General features: G+C 46.1%; 8 protein-coding genes across 8 annotated transcripts; 5 read left to right on the top strand and 3 right to left on the bottom strand.

Moving 5' to 3' along the window:
• Positions 1 to 181: 181 nt before the first annotated feature.
• N7516_011198 (uncharacterized protein) lies at positions 182 to 1,583 on the bottom strand (the record flags this gene model as incomplete). The annotated part of the gene is made up of 2 exons (XM_057223916.1): positions 182 to 1,385; positions 1,447 to 1,583. 2 exons carry the CDS (start codon positions 1,581 to 1,583, stop codon positions 182 to 184), a joined length of 1,341 nt encoding a protein of 446 aa, XP_057069056.1.
• Positions 1,584 to 2,741: 1,158 nt separating this feature from the next.
• Positions 2,742 to 3,740, top strand: N7516_011197 (uncharacterized protein; the record flags this gene model as incomplete). The annotated part of the gene is made up of 1 exon (XM_057223915.1): positions 2,742 to 3,740. The coding sequence occupies one exon, from the start codon at positions 2,742 to 2,744 to the stop codon at positions 3,738 to 3,740; it is 999 nt and encodes a 332-aa protein (XP_057069055.1).
• Positions 3,741 to 6,487: 2,747 nt separating this feature from the next.
• On the top strand, positions 6,488 to 7,234 carry N7516_011196 (uncharacterized protein; the record flags this gene model as incomplete). The annotated part of the gene is made up of 2 exons (XM_057223914.1): positions 6,488 to 6,638; positions 6,693 to 7,234. The coding sequence occupies 2 exons, from the start codon at positions 6,488 to 6,490 to the stop codon at positions 7,232 to 7,234; spliced, it is 693 nt and encodes a 230-aa protein (XP_057069054.1).
• Positions 7,235 to 7,629: 395 nt separating this feature from the next.
• Positions 7,630 to 9,090, top strand: N7516_011195 (Zn(II)2Cys6 transcription factor; the record flags this gene model as incomplete). The annotated part of the gene is made up of 1 exon (XM_057223913.1): positions 7,630 to 9,090. The coding sequence occupies one exon, from the start codon at positions 7,630 to 7,632 to the stop codon at positions 9,088 to 9,090; it is 1,461 nt and encodes a 486-aa protein (XP_057069053.1).
• An 81-nt stretch (positions 9,091 to 9,171) lies between these two features.
• On the bottom strand, positions 9,172 to 10,141 carry N7516_011194 (uncharacterized protein; the record flags this gene model as incomplete). Its single annotated transcript, XM_057223912.1, has 3 exons — positions 9,172 to 9,521; positions 9,616 to 10,038; positions 10,111 to 10,141. The coding sequence occupies 3 exons, from the start codon at positions 10,139 to 10,141 to the stop codon at positions 9,172 to 9,174; spliced, it is 804 nt and encodes a 267-aa protein (XP_057069052.1).
• Positions 10,142 to 12,475: 2,334 nt separating this feature from the next.
• N7516_011193 (uncharacterized protein) lies at positions 12,476 to 13,675 on the top strand (the record flags this gene model as incomplete). The annotated part of the gene is made up of 5 exons (XM_057223911.1): positions 12,476 to 12,635; positions 12,695 to 12,762; positions 12,823 to 13,196; positions 13,254 to 13,324; positions 13,389 to 13,675. 5 exons carry the CDS (start codon positions 12,476 to 12,478, stop codon positions 13,673 to 13,675), a joined length of 960 nt encoding a protein of 319 aa, XP_057069051.1.
• Positions 13,676 to 13,943: 268 nt separating this feature from the next.
• Positions 13,944 to 17,092, bottom strand: N7516_011192 (uncharacterized protein; the record flags this gene model as incomplete). The annotated part of the gene is made up of 5 exons (XM_057223910.1): positions 13,944 to 14,192; positions 14,252 to 14,356; positions 14,409 to 15,607; positions 15,663 to 15,785; positions 16,615 to 17,092. The coding sequence occupies 5 exons, from the start codon at positions 17,090 to 17,092 to the stop codon at positions 13,944 to 13,946; spliced, it is 2,154 nt and encodes a 717-aa protein (XP_057069050.1).
• Positions 17,093 to 17,487: 395 nt separating this feature from the next.
• On the top strand, positions 17,488 to 18,570 carry N7516_011191 (ketopantoate reductase family protein; the record flags this gene model as incomplete). The annotated part of the gene is made up of 2 exons (XM_057223909.1): positions 17,488 to 17,695; positions 17,744 to 18,570. The coding sequence occupies 2 exons, from the start codon at positions 17,488 to 17,490 to the stop codon at positions 18,568 to 18,570; spliced, it is 1,035 nt and encodes a 344-aa protein (XP_057069049.1).
• Positions 18,571 to 18,580: the final 10 nt, after the last annotated feature.

The following is an 18,580-nucleotide window of genomic DNA, read 5'->3' as shown; positions in this document are numbered from 1 at the left end:
GCGGAGAAGAATTTCTTTTTCCCCGCGGCCGATCGAGTTGGTCCGTGCGCAGGGCGTGGGTTCCAGGGTTAGATCTAGTATATACGAGGGGCTGCTCTCGAGGGATCGGGATCAATGTTATTTGACAAAACATATGATCTATTACAAGAAATAGATTTGCATTCTATATGCACTTTCGCATTCATGCCTTTACATTCTTATTTAGTTGCGCCACAGGCTTTCCCTTCCGACAAAGCAGCCTAGCAAAGCAAAGAGGCCACTTCTTCTTTTTAGCTACCTCAATGGCCTGAAGACGAATATGATGTCGCCTCAAATGCAGAGAGTAAGGCTTCGACCGATCGGCAAACAACTGAAGATTCTCCTTCTCCTTATCGCCCAGCTTCTCTGCAGCCCTAACAGTGCGTTCCTGCGAGAATGCAAATGAAGTCCCAATAATCTTGAACCGCCGAGCCGCATGATGGATATGGGGAGAATGCCAGTCATCAGATATCCAAGTGGGCTTCGCATTCCATGGCAGCCGTCTCTCCTTCTTGAACGTCCGCCACCATTCCTCAGTCGATAACCGGCCCTGCTCCCCACTAACTGCATGGACGCATCCACTCGTCCCCAGCGCTACATGGACCAGTGTTCGATCCACCACGACATCAACCGGGACTTCGTCGATCGTGGATTCTTGGTTTGGATTTTTATACCGCGTTGAGAGCTTGATTCGCCGACCTGGATGTAACATGAACTCTGCTGCACAGGCTGTCGATGGGGCTCCGTGTGATGTCGCGAAACCGGGGTATGGGAATTTATCGGCTGGTCCGAGGACAGAGGGTCTGATGATTAGGACTTTGTCCATTTTGTTGCGCTCGGCTGCCTTCTGAAAGACTAGTCGTTCGGCGAGATGGTTGGCGTATGCGTATGGCCATGGGAAATCATGGGCGTCGTATTCGTCCGATGAACCGGTCTTTTGTACTGCGCTCCATGCTTCGAGTGCAATCTTGTAGTAATCTTCCTCTTCCCTGCCGAGGGGATATATTCTCTCGTCAACTGATACGTCGGGCGATTCGTGGGATTTCCATAGATGGGCGTTGGCATATGCAGTAGACAAAAATACAAAGCGCTCAAGGTTGGGGAATTTTAGGGCGTATTGTGTGAGACATATGCTTGGTGCCAGCACAGTATATGCTAACTCTCGCAGAGAATTGTGTAGTTGAGCTGATGATGCGGCGTGGAAGACAATGTGTACTGTCCGTTTCAGCATCTGTAGTGTCTCTTCTGATAAACTCATTGTCGCGGTATTTCCCATTTCGCCGTCGAGGATAGTTATCCGCTCGTTTTGGGTGAGGATCTGTGCCGCAGAGGGAGGAAGTATATCGGACCATTTTGCCTTTGCTTTGCTGGTAATTCAAGTCAGTAACCCTGGGAAGTGTTGTTTTGATTCGTATTTTGATCACTTACTCGGAACCACCCCGACATAGCACGTATACTCGTTTCGGGGACGACTGGCTCAAAAGTCGACACAGAAGCGCAGTTCCAATAAAGCCTGTGCCCCCGGTGATGAACAGAGTCTTGCCATTATAATGATCCCATATCATGATGGACTGCTGAACCTCCAATCTCCACCTTCATGGGTAAAATGGAAATATCCGGTATATATAATGCAATAACCTCGCACGCAGGAGCCTTCTGGTGGGGTCTATGGCCATAATTAAAATCACACTTGCATTGCCCTTTATTGGATCTTGTGGCTGGAAACTCGATGATGGCAGTGAATTCCGATTTCGGGCGCATGCAGATCTGCAGCTAAGATGAGGCCGATGCAGCTGTGTGATCCATCACATTAGGAGAGTAGGGTCCAGCCATCTGAATTATGTAGGAATAGCGAAACGATAGGTATGGAAAGAGAGTAACTGATCGTGATGTATCTCAAGCTGATATTGGCTGTGGGAAAGGTACGGAGTAGTGCCGGTGTTAACATGTCTTAGATAGACCGAAATAACGAGAGTGTGATTAACACGTACTCCGTATGTTATGTCCAATGATCTATCTCAAATATCGAAACACTAATGGACCAACCTCGCTTAATACGTCAGAATCAATGACACAAGGGGTGAGATTCAAGTTTGCCTGTAAATCAATGCACACCGCTTCATGCACCACCTAGCCAACGAGACGACATAGCAATTTGAATCTTCATGCATCTATACATTGAGGATGCATTGGACAACACCAACCTTGGGACAGATTTTGTGCTGTCATAGGGGGTTACTCTCTTTCAAGGGGACTTATTCACCCTTGATATCTTTTCCTCTTCCTCTTCTTCCCTCTTTCTCTTTCCTGCTCCCCCTTCCATCCCACCAGCCTCTTGTGGCCGTTATTCCGCTGGTTAATAACGGATTTTCCCAAGGGTGCCTGAGGCTTATTAGCCGGAATCATTCTCACCTTTCATTCTCCCTTCCTTGTCATTCGTATCTCACATGGTAGGTAATAGACGATATCTCCACCCGTGGGACGCGATAGACGCTTTACTAATGAACACGAATAGACATCCGAGTTTCCCAATTCCTCGACTATGCCAAAGCGGTGAAACATAGCGTCATCATTTGAACACGACTACTCTTGTAACTCAAACTCCCTACACAACCTCACAATCTTCTTATCCTGAATCTACATATTGTCTTGCCAACTCCCTACACAACCTCACAATCTTCTCATCCTGAATCTACATATTGTGTTGCCGTGACTCATCCAACATGGCGATGGGGGATACTGGAATACCTTACTATGAGAATGAAGGCGGGAAGGAAGATGAGAAAGAAGGTGCGATGCCAACATCCGAACCACCTCGTGGTTTCCTCGAACCTGATTGTTTCCACGAACCTGATTCCCGCATGGATCTTCAATACTCAGAATCAGACTTCTATATTCCTGATGATACTGAGCGTTTGACTCGCCCAACAAAGCAGCAAACAGTCAGGAAGATTGAGGAGATCGCAAGGAAGATTGATACGAATCCGGAGACAACTCAATATCTTTTGATCGTCAACCCGGACGATACCCTACGTACCTACCTTCTAAACAACAGGATCGGCGGAGTACGACTTACTTTCGACGATTATAACATCCTACTAAGGATCATGCCTAGCCTACTATACGAAGGCGTCGTTGGCGATTTTTCTCTTTTATTCGCGGAAGCAATGACCGCCGTAGGTTTACCACGCAGTGGTAATCGCTGGAGAGGGACTGCCGCCGCACAGAGAAAGGGGATCTACTGCGAAAAGGAACCGGATTTTAGTATAGTCCCATTCCAGTCTCTTTCCACTTGGCCATCTCTTGTCGTTGAAGTCGGGATGTCTCAATCGCACCGTTCTCTCCGAATGGATGCCGAATGGTGGTTCGAAAATTCTAACAAAACCACTCGATTGATTTTGCTATTCAAGATCCATAAGAACCCTTTTTGGGTAGATATCGAACTATGGTCAGCTCCTTACAGTCCTCGACCAGGCCTACCTACACGCCAGAGCACAACTCTTGACCCAGACCATCCTACACAGTTCAAGCCGGGTGAAGCACTACTATCGGTTACGCAGGCGCTGCGAGTCACAAAGGGTGAAGTCACACTGGTCAAGGGTTCGAGTCTAGATATCAGCCTGAACTACGAGCAGCTTATGCGGGAAGACCGACCAGCTGGACAAGCAGACGTCGTCATTACGCAACGGATACTGCAGATGATTTGTGAAGAATTCCACTAAAGCGGCGGTTGAGATTTCGTCCCTGCTTTTGCCCAGCGGATAGTGTCTGATACCTCGTGACCAACACATTGATTGATACGGGATATGAAGTTACATGCTTGCTAATAGCGTCGGACTAATGGATGGGATCGCGATGATTTCGAATTGTTCCTTCTTTAACTACCCTCTCTACAATACACTATAATACAATTCAATTCAGATTCAATTCAGATTCAATTCAGATTCAATTCAGATTCAATTCAGATTCAATTTAGATTCAATTTACTTTAGAAGTCCCTATATATATAGTAAATCCTATATTATACATACTATGATAGAAGGCTCCTTCCGTCTAAAAAGGGAGTAAGGTCCGATTGTTATATACGATAATACTCCTAGGCATACTACTAAAGAGACTTTTGATTTCCTTGAAGTATAGGGATTAGCACTTTCCTTTATCGAAGCTTCGTGGTATGGTCTAGGAGGCCTAGGATACTATAGCAGGGGAATTCCTATCTAATCTGATTGATACAGTGATTGCTGCTAATAGGGGACCTACTAACGTTACATACTAAGATAGTAAGATAGTAACTAAGAAATTGAGAGTTAAGAGTTAGGAATTAGAATTTAGGAGTGCAATGAGCCCCGTTTTTTTTTAAAAAAAAAAATATATATCATTTATAAAAATACTATATAGAATACTACGCTAGTTGTGCACTAGTAAGAATGAGTGGAGGTGGGTGAATCTTTCTAAGGTAGACTGTTTGTTATAGGTGTCACGACACGATCTGCTAGTTATCACATACTTGATCACATGTTAGATTAGTTTCCTTAATTTCTTTGTTTGCTTGCTTTTTTTATTTGCCTCGCTTAGCGAGAAGGTTGGGGTTTGCATAGATCTGGCTATATCTATAGCTCGCTAGATCTTGCTTCTCTTGCTTCCTTTCTTTCCCCTCCTTTAGTATTTTGAATCGGGTACTCTCACTTTGCTTGAAGACCTGGGTCGTCACAGTAGGTAACACCCCAATTATATATAACGTCCCTAATATTATCTTCAAAAGTCCTAATAGACGGTTGGCCAGCTACCCTTATCTCTGAAATCAGAAGTACACGAAAAATCCCCGTCACCAAGGAAGTCGACTTCTTTTAGGAAAACCAGGATGACATTCAGTACCTTACGATATATATATTTCACCGCGTATACCGCCGTATACGCAATCAGTTTTACATCAGAGGCTAGCCAAGAAGGTCCGGCTATCCATCGCCCACTGTCCAAAGTGCACCACCAACCAGACAGTTCGTCATAAGCCACGGGGATCGCTCATACCGATAGAAGTCGCTTCATTGCCTTTCCAATGTATCTGTATCGACTTTATCGTCGGCCTATCAGTCTCTACAAAAGGCAGCAACGCATGTATGTCAGTCACATGCCAGCTGTCAAAGAGAGCGGGCCTCCTACCCGGAAAGGACACAGATACAGCCGAAATTTGGGCAATACGCCTGCTAGACTTTTTGTCGATAGCTGGCTGGGGTATCCCGACAAGCATCATATCCGACAGGGACCGCAAGTGCGGGAAGTCTGGCAAACAATCTTCAGTCGTTTGCAAACGCGGCTGCGACTAACAACAGAATGACACCCCCGTAGCGACGGCCAAAGCGAACGAACAAGGCAATCGATAGAAATCGCTATTCTATTCACGGCTGATGATGAGCGGTACGCCGACTGGGAGCAGGCAATACTAGCCTGCGTATTCCAGCGACGCACTTATAAAGGCCAAGGTAACTGAGCATGATCTCTAGTTAGCTTTTATTTACCAGGTTAGTAATCCCGCCCTCTACTCAGTTAACCCAAAAATTAAACCAGTTCACTGAGACCATACCTTGAACAGGCTGCTTTGCATCCACCTACTGCCCACATCTTCGGCCTAGCCAGTGATATTTCAAAGCAACTCCGGTCCGAGGCAAACTTATCGAACCCATGGTACATGATGCCCCTACCATATCCAATTTCAAAAGCGAGTTTGGCTTTTCTTCATTGGTGCGACTCGCAATACACACAAAAGCCTGAGAAAAGGTCCCATGGTGCCAAATTATATGACGGCCGGACGGCTCAACGGCGCATCGCTTTTTGGAAAAGCTTGCCGCTTTATGATCTCAATATACAAAGCGAAAGTCCGTTTGAAACGAGGCGGCTATACCACGTTTTAGGGGACTAGTTGTCTTTTAATATTATGGCAAAAGAAGTAGAATATATTGCAAGACCTTGGTGGGCTCAATATTGCCTCCTCGTTCCCTCACAGAAAATATAATTAAATAAGCTATATATAGCTTGATAGCCCGCCATCACAGTTAAGCGTGTATCAGTTTCATTTATATTGTATCTGCCTTGAGTAATGTGGCAATAGTACCAAGGTAGAAAATAAGGTAGATTAAGCTTTCCGAACCCGAATCCGAACCCGAACCCGAGCCGAAGTCTTGTTCAATTGCCCTGCCTGAAAACCGAGACCTTTTATGGAGTATGTCGTAGAAACAAGATATTCCCAAGGGTCACTAGGCTGCTATAAAAGCTCTATTTTGGATCGCATCTGAAATACATTGGATTAGTGATCCATTGTTGTGTATAGAGACTGTCTTTCCAGACCCGAACTAAGGTCCAGCTATAAATGCCATGGGGGTTCTGGAAGTTTCAATGCTTGGTTCCATTACTACTCACTTATTCCCCTAAGAGCAAGTTTTGTCTTTGTCTTTTATACGATTTTCCTAGCAGGATGTCTTCGACTTCGTACTATGCCTATACGCCAAGTTTGATTCTGGCGGTGGTTGGAGTGGGTATATATTGCGCCCTCTTTGCAAGCCATGCTCTCCGTGTATGGCGCTTTAACGCATGGGATGGTAGTTATATGTTGATGGGAGCCCTGGGTAAGGAACAACCAGATCTGATTTTAAAATATCTTCCCCCTGACATCTTAATAGTTCAAGCGATAGGACTAGGGGCACGAGTGTATTCCTCAGAAGATACCGATAGATTTGGAGCCTATGGCGTTCAAAATCTGTTTCTTCTCCTCGGGCCCACCCTATGCATGGTGACCGTCAATCTTACTCAAGAAAATGATGCGCTGTTTGAGGTCCGAAAACATTGGTCTTCTGCTCAATTTCGACTCCCTATCTACTTCACTACCAACCTCCTCCTCCTTCTACTTCTAGGCATCGGCGCTATGATCATTGCTCTAACTCACAAACCCGCGCTCATTGGATCTGCAATGAAGATCCTCACGGCGAGCTATGTATGCCAGATGATATTTTGGATGTTCACTTTGGCGGAGAATATCCTCTGGGGTTTCCGATTTGGACGATCCTCGTTCGCCAACGCCCAAATGATGATGCCTCACTGGAAACGTTATAATCAGTTGTTTGGCCTTGCGATCTCAATTGTTGCTATGGGCCGCAACATGACGCGATTGACACAGATGGGCATGGTCAACGAGTGGACTAGTTATGCATTTGACTTTTATTAGATGGCGCTACTTGCCGGGGATTTGCAAAGAGATCGAGTTTCAAAATGTGCATCAGGCGTTGCAGAATTATGAATGTTGAACATGAACTATGGAATTAGAGATAGACAGGAAACTGGAATTTAGAGTGATCACACGCTAAAGCGGCTACCCGTGGTTGTTCCAAGGTTGTAGGGGTATCCCCGCACAAGATGGCGCTTGTGCCGAATAGTCAAGTCCACCCGACCTTATCATCTGGGGCATTTAGGGACATTTAGGGACATTTATGCTTGGGAGATATTGAGAATTCCTCTCTTACAAACCTCATGACGGTAATGCCTGAAATTAGTGTGTGTGTGTGGAATTGATATATATACATACCTTACCGAATTCATTGAGCTGAACAGCTTCAACCCAATATGTCCCTACCCGCTCCAAAACGAGCCTGTGATCAATGTCACACATTGAAAGAAAAATGCCGACGATCGAGTGCAACAACGTCATGCGAGCGATGTGATAGACTAAGCCAAACCTGCAAAACAACGCGAAACCTTGCAAAACTCGGACGAAAACCACATATCGCAAGAAAACTATCCTATAATCTTCCAACCTCCAAATTCAGCTTGGCCACCTGTAACACAAAGAAACTCGACCTATCTTCATCCCAAAACAACAAGCCCTATCCCTATGTCTACCTCCCATTCGACGAAGGCCTATTTAGCAACCCAGCCCTATTCCCAGAACTAGACAAGTGGGAGAGATACTTCATAAATCTTATGAAAGACCCGGGCGCACCATCCCCGCTAGACAAATTCCTAATCGGACCAAGCTTCCACGAGTCGCACCACCGTTTCTTTGTGCAGAACCTTCTCCGAGCACCTACGTCTATATTAAAAGACGCCACAGTCGCCTGTGCCGCAGTACTCCTTGGCGCCCAATATGCGCAGTACACGAAAACAAGCGTCGAAGTCGGGTATCGACGAGCTGCACTGGCTGTTTCGGGACTGCGGTCGTTGCAGATATGTAAAGAGCAGGATTTGGTTACTGCACTCATTCTCGGCGTGGGTATAGTGACCTTCGCTATGCATGTTGTTGATGGACAGCCGTTTCTTATATCGCGTTATACTTTGGCGCTTGTTAAGCCGGTTTATCACACTCTTTTGACAATGGATCCTAGTATTTTGGATTTGTTGATGTGTTTGGTTACTGAGGAGACTTTTGAATGTCTGATTCGGTCGGAGACGCCGACTATTCGAATCGGTGAACGTGATCGTTGCGATGTTGTTGATCGGTTCATTGGGATTAGCTCGTCACTTTTTGGTCTCTTATATGATCTTTGCGATGCTAGTCATTCGATGAGAGTTACTGGTGGGAGAATGGATATTGAGATGGTTGAACGATTGGACGCCATACAAGATTCCCTGGAGCGATGGAAACCTTCGCCACCACCTGACTTTATTGAAAGATTTACCCAGTCTGAGGTGGTTGGAATGCTCACTCAGGCTAAGGTCCTCCGTCTTGCCGCTTGTCTTATTATACATCGGTTGCGCTATCCCTATGGGCAGCGCGACAAGGAAGCGTTGCGACTATCTCGTGCAATTATGGCGGAGATCGATATGGTCTTGAAATCGGCAGGGCGTTCAATACCATGTATGACATTTCCCTATACGGTTGCATGCTTCGAGGTCACTGAGATCAAACCGCGAGCAGCAGTCGTTGATAAGATTCCGGTAGTTGTGATTTTCTCCAGGCAATTGCAGCTTCAAGTTAGGCGCTCCCTGTCTTCGGTGTGGGGCGGGAGGGATGACGGAGACCAGATCTACTGGTTCGATATAGGTAATTACATATACAAGACGCCTTCCACATGGACAGACGTATAATGTTCTAGTCTAGAAATTGTGTTACTATTCCAGCATTTGACCATGATGCAGTCGAAGCAGCGTGACAAAACCCTCAAACATCTATTTATGCCCCATCATTGCAGCCCATGTTATTCCAGTCTGCTCATCATGAATGTCGGGCTTTTCAATGAAAAGAAAGCTCTTTCCTGAAACGTGAACAGCGCGGGAATGCATCTCGTCACCAGCGATACGAATCCCCTTGGCATCTACCATATCTGCCCCAGACAGTAATTGTGATACTACACCTGTTACAACGTCCACAGGAATAAATATTTCCCGTGGGAAGATCCCGTAAAACGTCTCATCGGCAAGAAGGGGCGTTTCCACTACCCCGGGACACAGAGCATTAACCCGGACTCCCTCATCCCAGAGTCTGTCTCCGACAGAGCGAGTGAATCCAATAAGCGCATCTGGCAATTCGTTAGCCATTCCTTGTAACAGAGTAATTTGACTTCTTTATTCTCAACCCGCGTTTAGTACTAGAGTATACTGGAGTCAGCATACAGGGGTATAGACCCCCGATACTGGACGTGAGTATTAAGTTCTTATACCCTTTCGTTAACTCCGGAGAGCGACGGAAATAGTGCATGGCAAGGTAACTGGTATATAGAGCGCCATTCAAGTTGACATCGACAATTTCGGAACTCGGTTCGGGCGGGATGCCAGTCTCAGACTTGACGAAGAAATCGGTATACTCTGCTCTTCCGGCGTTCGCAAAGACAAAATCTATTCGACTAGTCGCATGGAAGATCTGGTCAAATACACCGGCTAGTTGTTGGTAGTTTCGCACGTCGGCTTGGTAGAATGTGACATTGAGGAGGGAAGCTGCTGCGTCTTGGCCGCGCCCTTGATTGCTGCCGATAATGTTGACCTGCCAGCCGCCGGTCTGGATCAGGTCCTTGGCAACTGCAAGGCCTATTCCACTAGCTGTTATTTTTTTTTTAACTTTGGTTAACGAATGATCGACGATCCGTGCGGGAATTGTGGGATGGTACATACTACCACCGGTGATCAGAGCGACCTTGGCCATATTCGCTATGTAGAATTTCCGATCGAATGATGATATTCTAGTGAAAAAACTTCGGCGACGAAATGTTTTGGTGGAGGGGCATTTCTTTGATCGATCGATGGTGTGGCTTGACGCTAATCGTCGACGGTATGCATCTCAAGCATCGTATCTCTTTGATTGGAAGGGTCCATGCTCAGATGGATGAATATTGGGATCAACAATTGGATCGGAACGGTAAGTCATCGCTTCCAAGGTTCATTGTAGGCCCACAGTGGAGTCACAAGTAGGAAAATATAGTCCCAACATCCAATTATACGACATTGTTAGGCACTGGAAATGGGTCGGGTATGGAACTGTGGAAGTGTGTGGATCTTCCCGGGAAAGTGCAATCCTGGAAATGAGATGCGGCTCCAGAGGGCTGAAACGTTGATGCCATCAGCCCTGTGGGCTATAAAGCTGCAAGTCAGAATCGGAGTCGCGACAGCTGCAAGGCAAGTGTTTTAACGCTTCCTCGCGTCCGATTCATTAAAATCTGTCCCCAGAAATTTGGGTTGTATTCGGAAACCCCTTGTTTTTCGAATAGTTCTGTGCGTTGAAGGTTTGTGTATACTTTGCTCGTAGTGTGGATAGCAATAGCAATATTGGAAGACACTAACTGTTTTGAATTCTCGCTCCTGGATTGAGACAAGTACGTCAGGTCAAAGTAAGTACAGACACTTGGGATGCGGCACATCTTAGACTTTCCGACTTCAAGGTTTATTGAGGGCATTGGGCGACAGAACGGCAAGGGCGAACGGAAACTTTGAAGACGAAAGATGAGGTGGACCTTCTAGTGACATACTCTGAAGAGAGTTGGGGGTAGAGTAGATGTTGTAATCCCCGATATAGCCCCTTGCGAAGATCGGGGATCTTCAGTGCGGAGTACCAAGTGGATTAGTTGGATTCATGACATTTTCCATCGCGGACAATTAAGCTATCAGTTGCGTGGCACAAAACTATGCTTTTGAACAATGCATTGAACAATTCCAATTGAGATTGCATTTATGCATTTCTGTGCGACAATCCAAGAAAAGCAACTAAAGATCATCTATCCAGGTGGAGCGGAAATGCAACCGAAAGCAACGGAAATTCAATCCGGCTGCATGAGATGTATACTGACCTCGTAATCAATGACAAAAACGCTATCAAGTGGATCAAATATAACGGCTAAATTTCACTAACTTCCACCATGTGGGCTGTAATCGGACGTGTCCGCTGTCTAATCGACATATCATATTGGGTAAACCTCAGCCCTTCACAGTCTTATTATCCGAGGATCTACCAAAACGGCGACTTCGGAAAAGTATTTGATTCTGTCAATTATTGGACGATCATGGCGTTTTTCGGCTACCTTGTGGGCTGTACATCGGGAGACAGCTGTCAGTGACAGGAGGCATTGAAATACTCCGTACGGAGTGTATGTATCTATTTCTGGTTATTCTCCTGGAGCATGGGAAACTCTACCCCGGTTTTTGTGTATGTAAAATCGCGTGGAATCCTTTATTGTTAATCCCTTGCCTGGAATAGAGGCATGGGTTTTGAATTTCGTTGGTTAATCTGCCGGTGTGAGTGAGAACTTGACTACAAAGCATTGAACAATCATTCTCCGCTGCATATTTTCAATAGTTATCTCAATCAAAAAGCAATGTGCCAGCACATTTTGTCATACCGCTCAACATGTCCTGTCTACCGGGTTTTCGGGGAGATTGTGGGAAGAATGTCTTGCAACGAAGTGGATCCCATAAGTGTCAGATTCAAATCTGATATATCCACTATCCCAAGATGATATGTCAGGAAAAGTGTTCCTATGCCTTGATATGATTGGCGAAATCTCTACGGTCAAGGCACATAATACTTTCTTGTTTATGATCTGACGGGCCGTTGGTTAGCAGCGTGTTTCTTTTTATCTTGCTTTTTCTTAGGCAAAATAGTCCCACAACACAATATGTCATTGTTCGCACTGGAGCATTTCTGGGCTGAAATGCCATCTGCAACTAAGCCACGCTCTGTCATCGATGTGATCGGTAAACCTGTTCATGTCATCTTTGTCACCTTTGCGTTATTTTCATGGATTTCAAGAGATATGACACATACATAGATGGGGTCTCCCCCCTTCCCCATCTCCTCGAAGTATATTAAAGATCCCATGCGAAGCCTTAAATGATTCCAAATCATTCAAACCAACAACTTTCTCTCCTTTAATCTTATCTCGTTGTTGGAGTTGATTCACCAGTCATGTCTTCCACAGAACATTCCTCCACCCCCACGTGGACACCGGGAGACTTCGAGCACCCGAATCAGGAATTTCGGAGATCGATGATTATTGCACTGGTGTTTGCTTATACCTTATCCACTCTCGCGGTTGTTCTGAGGATCTTGGCGAGGAAGGTTACGGGAAGCAGGTTGTTCATGGACGACTACTTGATTATGGTTGCTCTGTTCTTGAAATATGCATGCTCCAGTGGAGTCGTTGTTCGTGAGTGACATGAACAAAAATACAGCATCAAGCCAACTTCATACTAACATCGATATCAGTCCTATTCAATGGAATGGGCTCACACATCACAATGATCCCAGCGAAAAATCTCCTGGTTTACTTGCAAGTACGTTCACATGAAACAAAAGTCAGTGCTATATCAAGTACACGTATTGACTCAAGATAGCTTGGATTCGCCAACAACTTTATCTATACCGGTTGTATTGCCTTCATTAAATTCTCCATTCTGGCGCTGTATAAGCGACTCTTTGCAGTCCGACACATGACAATTGCAGTGAATGTCATGTTTGGATTCATCTGCCTCTGGGTTGTGGGTGTTTACGTCGCCGGTGCTCTTATTTGCATTCCCACCGAGAAGTTCTGGAACCCGTCCGTTGAAGGAGCCTGTCTTGACTCCGCCAAATTCTACTATGGCCTTCAGATCCCCAACATCCTCTCTGACCTCATTCTCTTGATCATGCCTATGAGAGTTGTGTGGACATTGCCGATTCCCAAGGCCCAGAAAGCGCTTCTTTCTGGAGTCTTCCTCGTTGGTGGCCTGTATGTTTGATATCTCATTCATGTTACAGTGGAAAGATCCTAACACATCGCTTCTAGAACCTTGATCTTCGATTGCTTCCGCCTCAATGCCATGATTACCCTGGTTAAGCAAGGCCCTGATATTACCTGTCAGTATCAACGTGCTATTATCTCTTTCAATCTCCTGATCTATATCACTAACTATCCATTCAGACAACCAAGTCCCCGTCATCGTGTGGACTTGTGTCGAAGCAGCAGTTGGAATCACAGCTGCTTGCCTCCCTAACCTCCGCCCTCTCTTCAAGATCGGTCATCGCAACTTCTGGTCTCAGATTCGTTCCTCCAACAACGTATCCGAAAGGACTCTTGTCAGCTCGAGCAACAATGCAGGCACTATCACTTCCACTCATAAGAAAAGTGACTCATTTACGGCTCGGCAAACTTTTGAGATGCCCCCATATGAAGACTACAAGGATGAGAAGGCAGTGGAAAGAGTCTAGGTCTGCGGACTTTTTGCGGAATGGAGAGGCTTCATGCGGATTGCACAGGGTGGTCGTCGGAGTCAGGCGAAACAGGAAAAGGAAAACTTTAGCACGCTCTTTTATAATCTTCTTTGTGATACCTTCTTTAACACTATACACCTTTAGTCTTCTTATTTATACTTTTATGAGCTTATCTCAAAATATTATACCATTTCTTAATGTCAGAACTAGGGCTTCAACAAATACAAAGGCGACCTCCAATTCGTCTAAGCATAAAAGTTTGCATCTAAATAGTCCGATGGCTAAGCTGATTTGCCGCCATTTTCCTATAACTCGGCGCCGTAGCAATCCTAGCTTTCTTACCCCAGACGAGAAGTGGGACGGGGATCGAGAGGATCACGAACGAGATAACTGCACATATAATATGCAAGTTCCGCAGGCCCATCTTATTGACCCAAGGTGTGAGCACAAAGAGTACAATAACCGAGAAGATGTTTCGCATAAAAATCACCCCGACTAATGCGTCACCGATAATCTAGAAGCCATCAAATTAGAAAAAAGAACCCAAGCACATGAAATGAAATAGATACTGACCTCTTGATAGCAATCCATTAGATACGAAAGCGAAATACCGCTAATGGCAGCAAGTGAAAAGCCGAAGAATCCAAATCCGACAGCAAGAAGAGCCCAATGCGCACCCTAGATGGTGTTAAAAAGATTCAAAAATTCCTGCTTCGGATGCGTCACTCACATAGGCAAGGCCCAACCCGAACATTAGGATTCCCGCAGGACTAATAATAGCAATAGGCAGAGCAAGCCAAAGACGCATCTCCGGTTCGTAGATACCACCATTGCGCTTGGATAGCCACAAAATGGACTTGTCGCTCAAATATCCACCAAAGGGAAAACCGAGAACAGCACCAACAAATGGTGCCACATTCATCAGTCCAACACCAACAGCATCGAAGTTATAAGGCGGTATAATCATGTAAGAAGCCTGTAGTGAAGTCATGATGGCAAACCAGCTCAGCGTAGAACCATATGTAATAGCCGCATACGAAACAGCCGGGAAAGTGAAGAGCGCGACGATGGGCTGATAGAAATGCGGCCACAGTGCTTCGTCGGTGGTAGTCACCAAAGCCATGCGCTGGAAATACGTCTTCAAAGGAATATCCGGGTTTGTACGTACGCGACTCATGGGCGTCTCACGATGGGTGGTCTTTGAATCCGCCACGTCCGCGTCTTTGTGAGGTTCCGACTGTTCACCAGTCACTTCTCCAGCAACGGTAACGTCACGACCATCGAGATAAGGGACGTATTTCGATTCCTCGAAAAGGAATATCACACAAAGTAATGTGACTCCGAAGAAAATCACACACCACCACCACATCCACCTCCACCCTTGTGCCACCACGATGTATCCCGAAGCCACGGGACCAAGGAATGCGCCCGCAGACTGGACGATGACAAACCATCCGTTCATCGTTGCGTGCTGGTGCACGAAGAACATGTCGGCGATGGTAATCTGCACGATGACCTCGCTGATTGCGCCGCCGATGCCGGATATCAGGCCGCTGGTCATTAGATCGCCGACGGTGGACATCTGGGCTTGCCAGATGCATGATGCCAACTGTAGGGTGACGCTTAATATGTAGATTGGGCGTCGGCCGTATTTGTGGACTAGCGGCATGAAGAATATGCAGCCTATGGCCAGACCGCCGTAGTTGATGGCTGCGTTGGCGTTTAGGATGTCGAGGGAGTAGTTGAGTTCTCCTTGCATTGGACCCCATGCTGTGAAGCCAATGTCGAGTTGTACGAAGGTCCATAACACAAAGAAGCTTACTAGGGTGAAATTGAGGATTTTGCGAGATTTTGACCAATTGAGGGGTCGTTGGGGTCGGATGATGGGGTGGGGAAGAGGACGAGTTGGTCTCTGGATTGGTGGACTGACTTGGTAAGTCAAGTTGTATATCTAGTGTAGTATTGGGGGTTGTGTTTCACTTACTATCCTCTAGTCTGACTGTTCCCGGAGCCCAGGTGGTCTCATATTGGTGGATATCATTCTCCATAGTTGATAGATCCTGAAGGAAAGGGATGAACTTGATCCAGCATGATAGGCATGATCTGTCTATTTAAGCAACCCAGTGATTTGCGCGGAGTTTCAACCGCAAGTCTTATCGAGGGTGAATATAAACTGCGGGGAAATCTTCAGTATACTAGTGGATGACCTTGATATGCCACTCGGTCGAATCAGAATGCGTTGAACATGCCGGCTTGGCGGGATTCGGGTACGAGTATGTCACCTGGGGCATAACTTGTTTAAAGATGTCTGAATACCTCCTTCTAAAATGGACATAGGGACTTTTAAAGTAAATTAAATTTGAAGTGAATCTGAAGTGAAAATTGAATCTGAGTTGAATCTGAGTTGAATTGGAGTTGAATTGTATAATAGAGAGGGTAGTTGAAGTAGGAAGAATTAAATTAGTGAATCTTTATAGGGTAGGCTGTTGTAGGTGGCATACTTAGCCCGTATTCGGGGTTAATAGGAAGCCTCTAACGCTGATCTTTTCATTATCGTTTTGATTCACATAGGTCTGTAACTGCACTGATATCTTCGATCTCGCAACCTAGACTTCCAAAATAGGTTCACCCTGGAACACTAATAAGAAGAGAAGCGGCAATTGACTAGAACTATATACCGAGCAATAGAACATCCCGAGGTCAACATCTTCTCGACACAAACTAGTCAAGCGACCAAATATAAGCACGGAATATCTCTCGACTATAATCACTCCACGGGTAAACAGTAAGATCAAATTCCGGCTGCAACATCCTTCGTTCCCTCTCAGTGAGTTGAAATTGATGAAGATCAATACAACAAGGACACTGAGCGGTACAATGACCCCAACCCTTCCTCCTATTCGGATCAGGCGGATTTTCACAACACCTGCACTCACGACCACAGCAGCCACCACGCCTAGCACAATCCTGGCGCAACCATTCACTATGAAGATACCACTGCGGCTGTTTTCGAATCCACATATACCCGCTCTTGATAGGGCCCACGGGACAACCCGCCAGGAGCGTGTCGTATATCCGCTCGAGACGTGTGTACTCGTGGTCCAGAGCTATTAACTCTTCGATCAAATCTGGTAGAACGAATTTGCCGGCTTCGCTGGACCCGTTGTGGAATTTATGGATCCACTTCTTGAGGAAGTTCTCGCGTTGGGTGGTTTCGCGTAGACGCTCTTCTGTCTCGATGATCGATTGCGCCCATCGGGATACCACGTCCCAGTCGGTCTCCCACCATATATGTCGCTTGCCGCGTATGATTTGCCAGTTGACCCATCTGCTGGAAGCTTCTGCGACATTTTGGACGTACTCGAGGAAGTCTTCGAGCGCTGGGAAGCGCATTTGCTTGACTGGGTTCTTCATTTTGGGTTGCGATTTTGGAAATTACATTTGGGAGATGATTTGAAGCTATTTAGAAGGGTAAGGGTATAGAAATGTTACATCACTTTTTATCATCCGATCAGTTGTGATGTTGAATATGGTTTGCACGCCCATGGTGGAACATTGGGATATAGTTTCTTCCTGATCATATTCCAAGGAGTGTGACACAGTAAACAATAACCAAATCGGGTTATTCCCAATGTTCAAAGAGAAATTCGGAGTTATCACCCAGTGAGGGGGAGAATGTCGACAAGAGAGGGGAAAGAAGGAAACCCCGAGGTCGGAGCTCTCGTATTGCGTAAAATGACTTTGGTGGTTAAAATGTAATTTCTTGACATTGAATCCTCCAAAATTATATCAAAGTCAATCAGCCCAGTATGTCCCACGATACTACAACGGCAAAGCGCCGAGTGCTGGTGATTGGATCTGGTGGTGTGGGCACAATGGTCAGCGTCGCTCTCGAAAGATCTGGACAGGCATCTGTGACTTCTGTGCTCCGATCCAATTATGAACAAGTTATCCAGCATGGATTCGAAATTGAGTCCATCGACCACGGAAAACTATCCTGCTGGAGACCAAGCGCAAGTATGTAACTCCCTCAAAGGCGCAGTACAAAGCTAACAACATGGATAGTCGTCAATTCTGTCCCCCTAGCTGACCCCAACACCCCATTCGACTATGTGATCGTCACCGTGAAGAACATCCCCGAAGTGAACAATATCCCTAATATCATAGCCCCCGCCATAACCCCGGATTATACAACGATCGTCCTCTTCCAAAACGGTCTGTACATCGAACCACCAATAATCGCAGCATTCCCCTCGAACGTGGTATTATCAGCGCCGAGTTTCATCGGCGCACACGAACACAACGGCCACGTTATACACGACGACCACGACAATTTCCACATCGGCACATTCCACAATCCATCTCTGGACGCAGCGATCGAACGCGCCAAGCTCGAAGAGTTCGCGACAATCTATAACGGGAGCAAAGTGGTCAACGCGAATGTCGTCGATGATATCGTCCTCTATCGCTGGCGGAAGGTGCTCTGGAATGGGATTTTCAATCCCATGTGTGCTATCACTCAGCTTGATAGTGCTGCGGTTCGGCGATTCGGCGGCGAGCATAGTTTGATTAGACCTGGTATGGCGGAGATGGCGGCCATTGCGAAGGCGGATGGGTATGACCTCGGGCCCGGGATTGTGGATGAGATGGTTGATGTTACTCCTCTGGAGTTGTCTTTCCGGCCTAGTATGTTGGTGGATGTGGATAAAGGGAATCCGATGGAGGTGGAGGTTATTCTGGGGAATGCTTTGCGGGTTGCGAGGGAGAAGGATGTGAGCACACCGATTTTGGATACTACCTATCGGTTTTTGAAGCTCACTCAGGCCCGGCTGTTGGCTGCAAGGGGATTGATTGTTGAGCCGAAGGAACTGCCAAGAGTAGATCTGATATAGTTATTTGTTT

The sequence above is a fragment of the Penicillium verrucosum genome (genome assembly GCF_028828655.1).
Source record: "Penicillium verrucosum strain IBT 35672 chromosome Unknown utg000005l_segment0_segment0, whole genome shotgun sequence".
Lineage (NCBI taxonomy): Eukaryota > Fungi > Ascomycota > Eurotiomycetes > Eurotiales > Aspergillaceae > Penicillium > Penicillium verrucosum.
The sequence above is the reverse complement of the archived record's forward strand: the minus strand, read 5'-3'. Positions and strand labels throughout refer to the sequence as shown.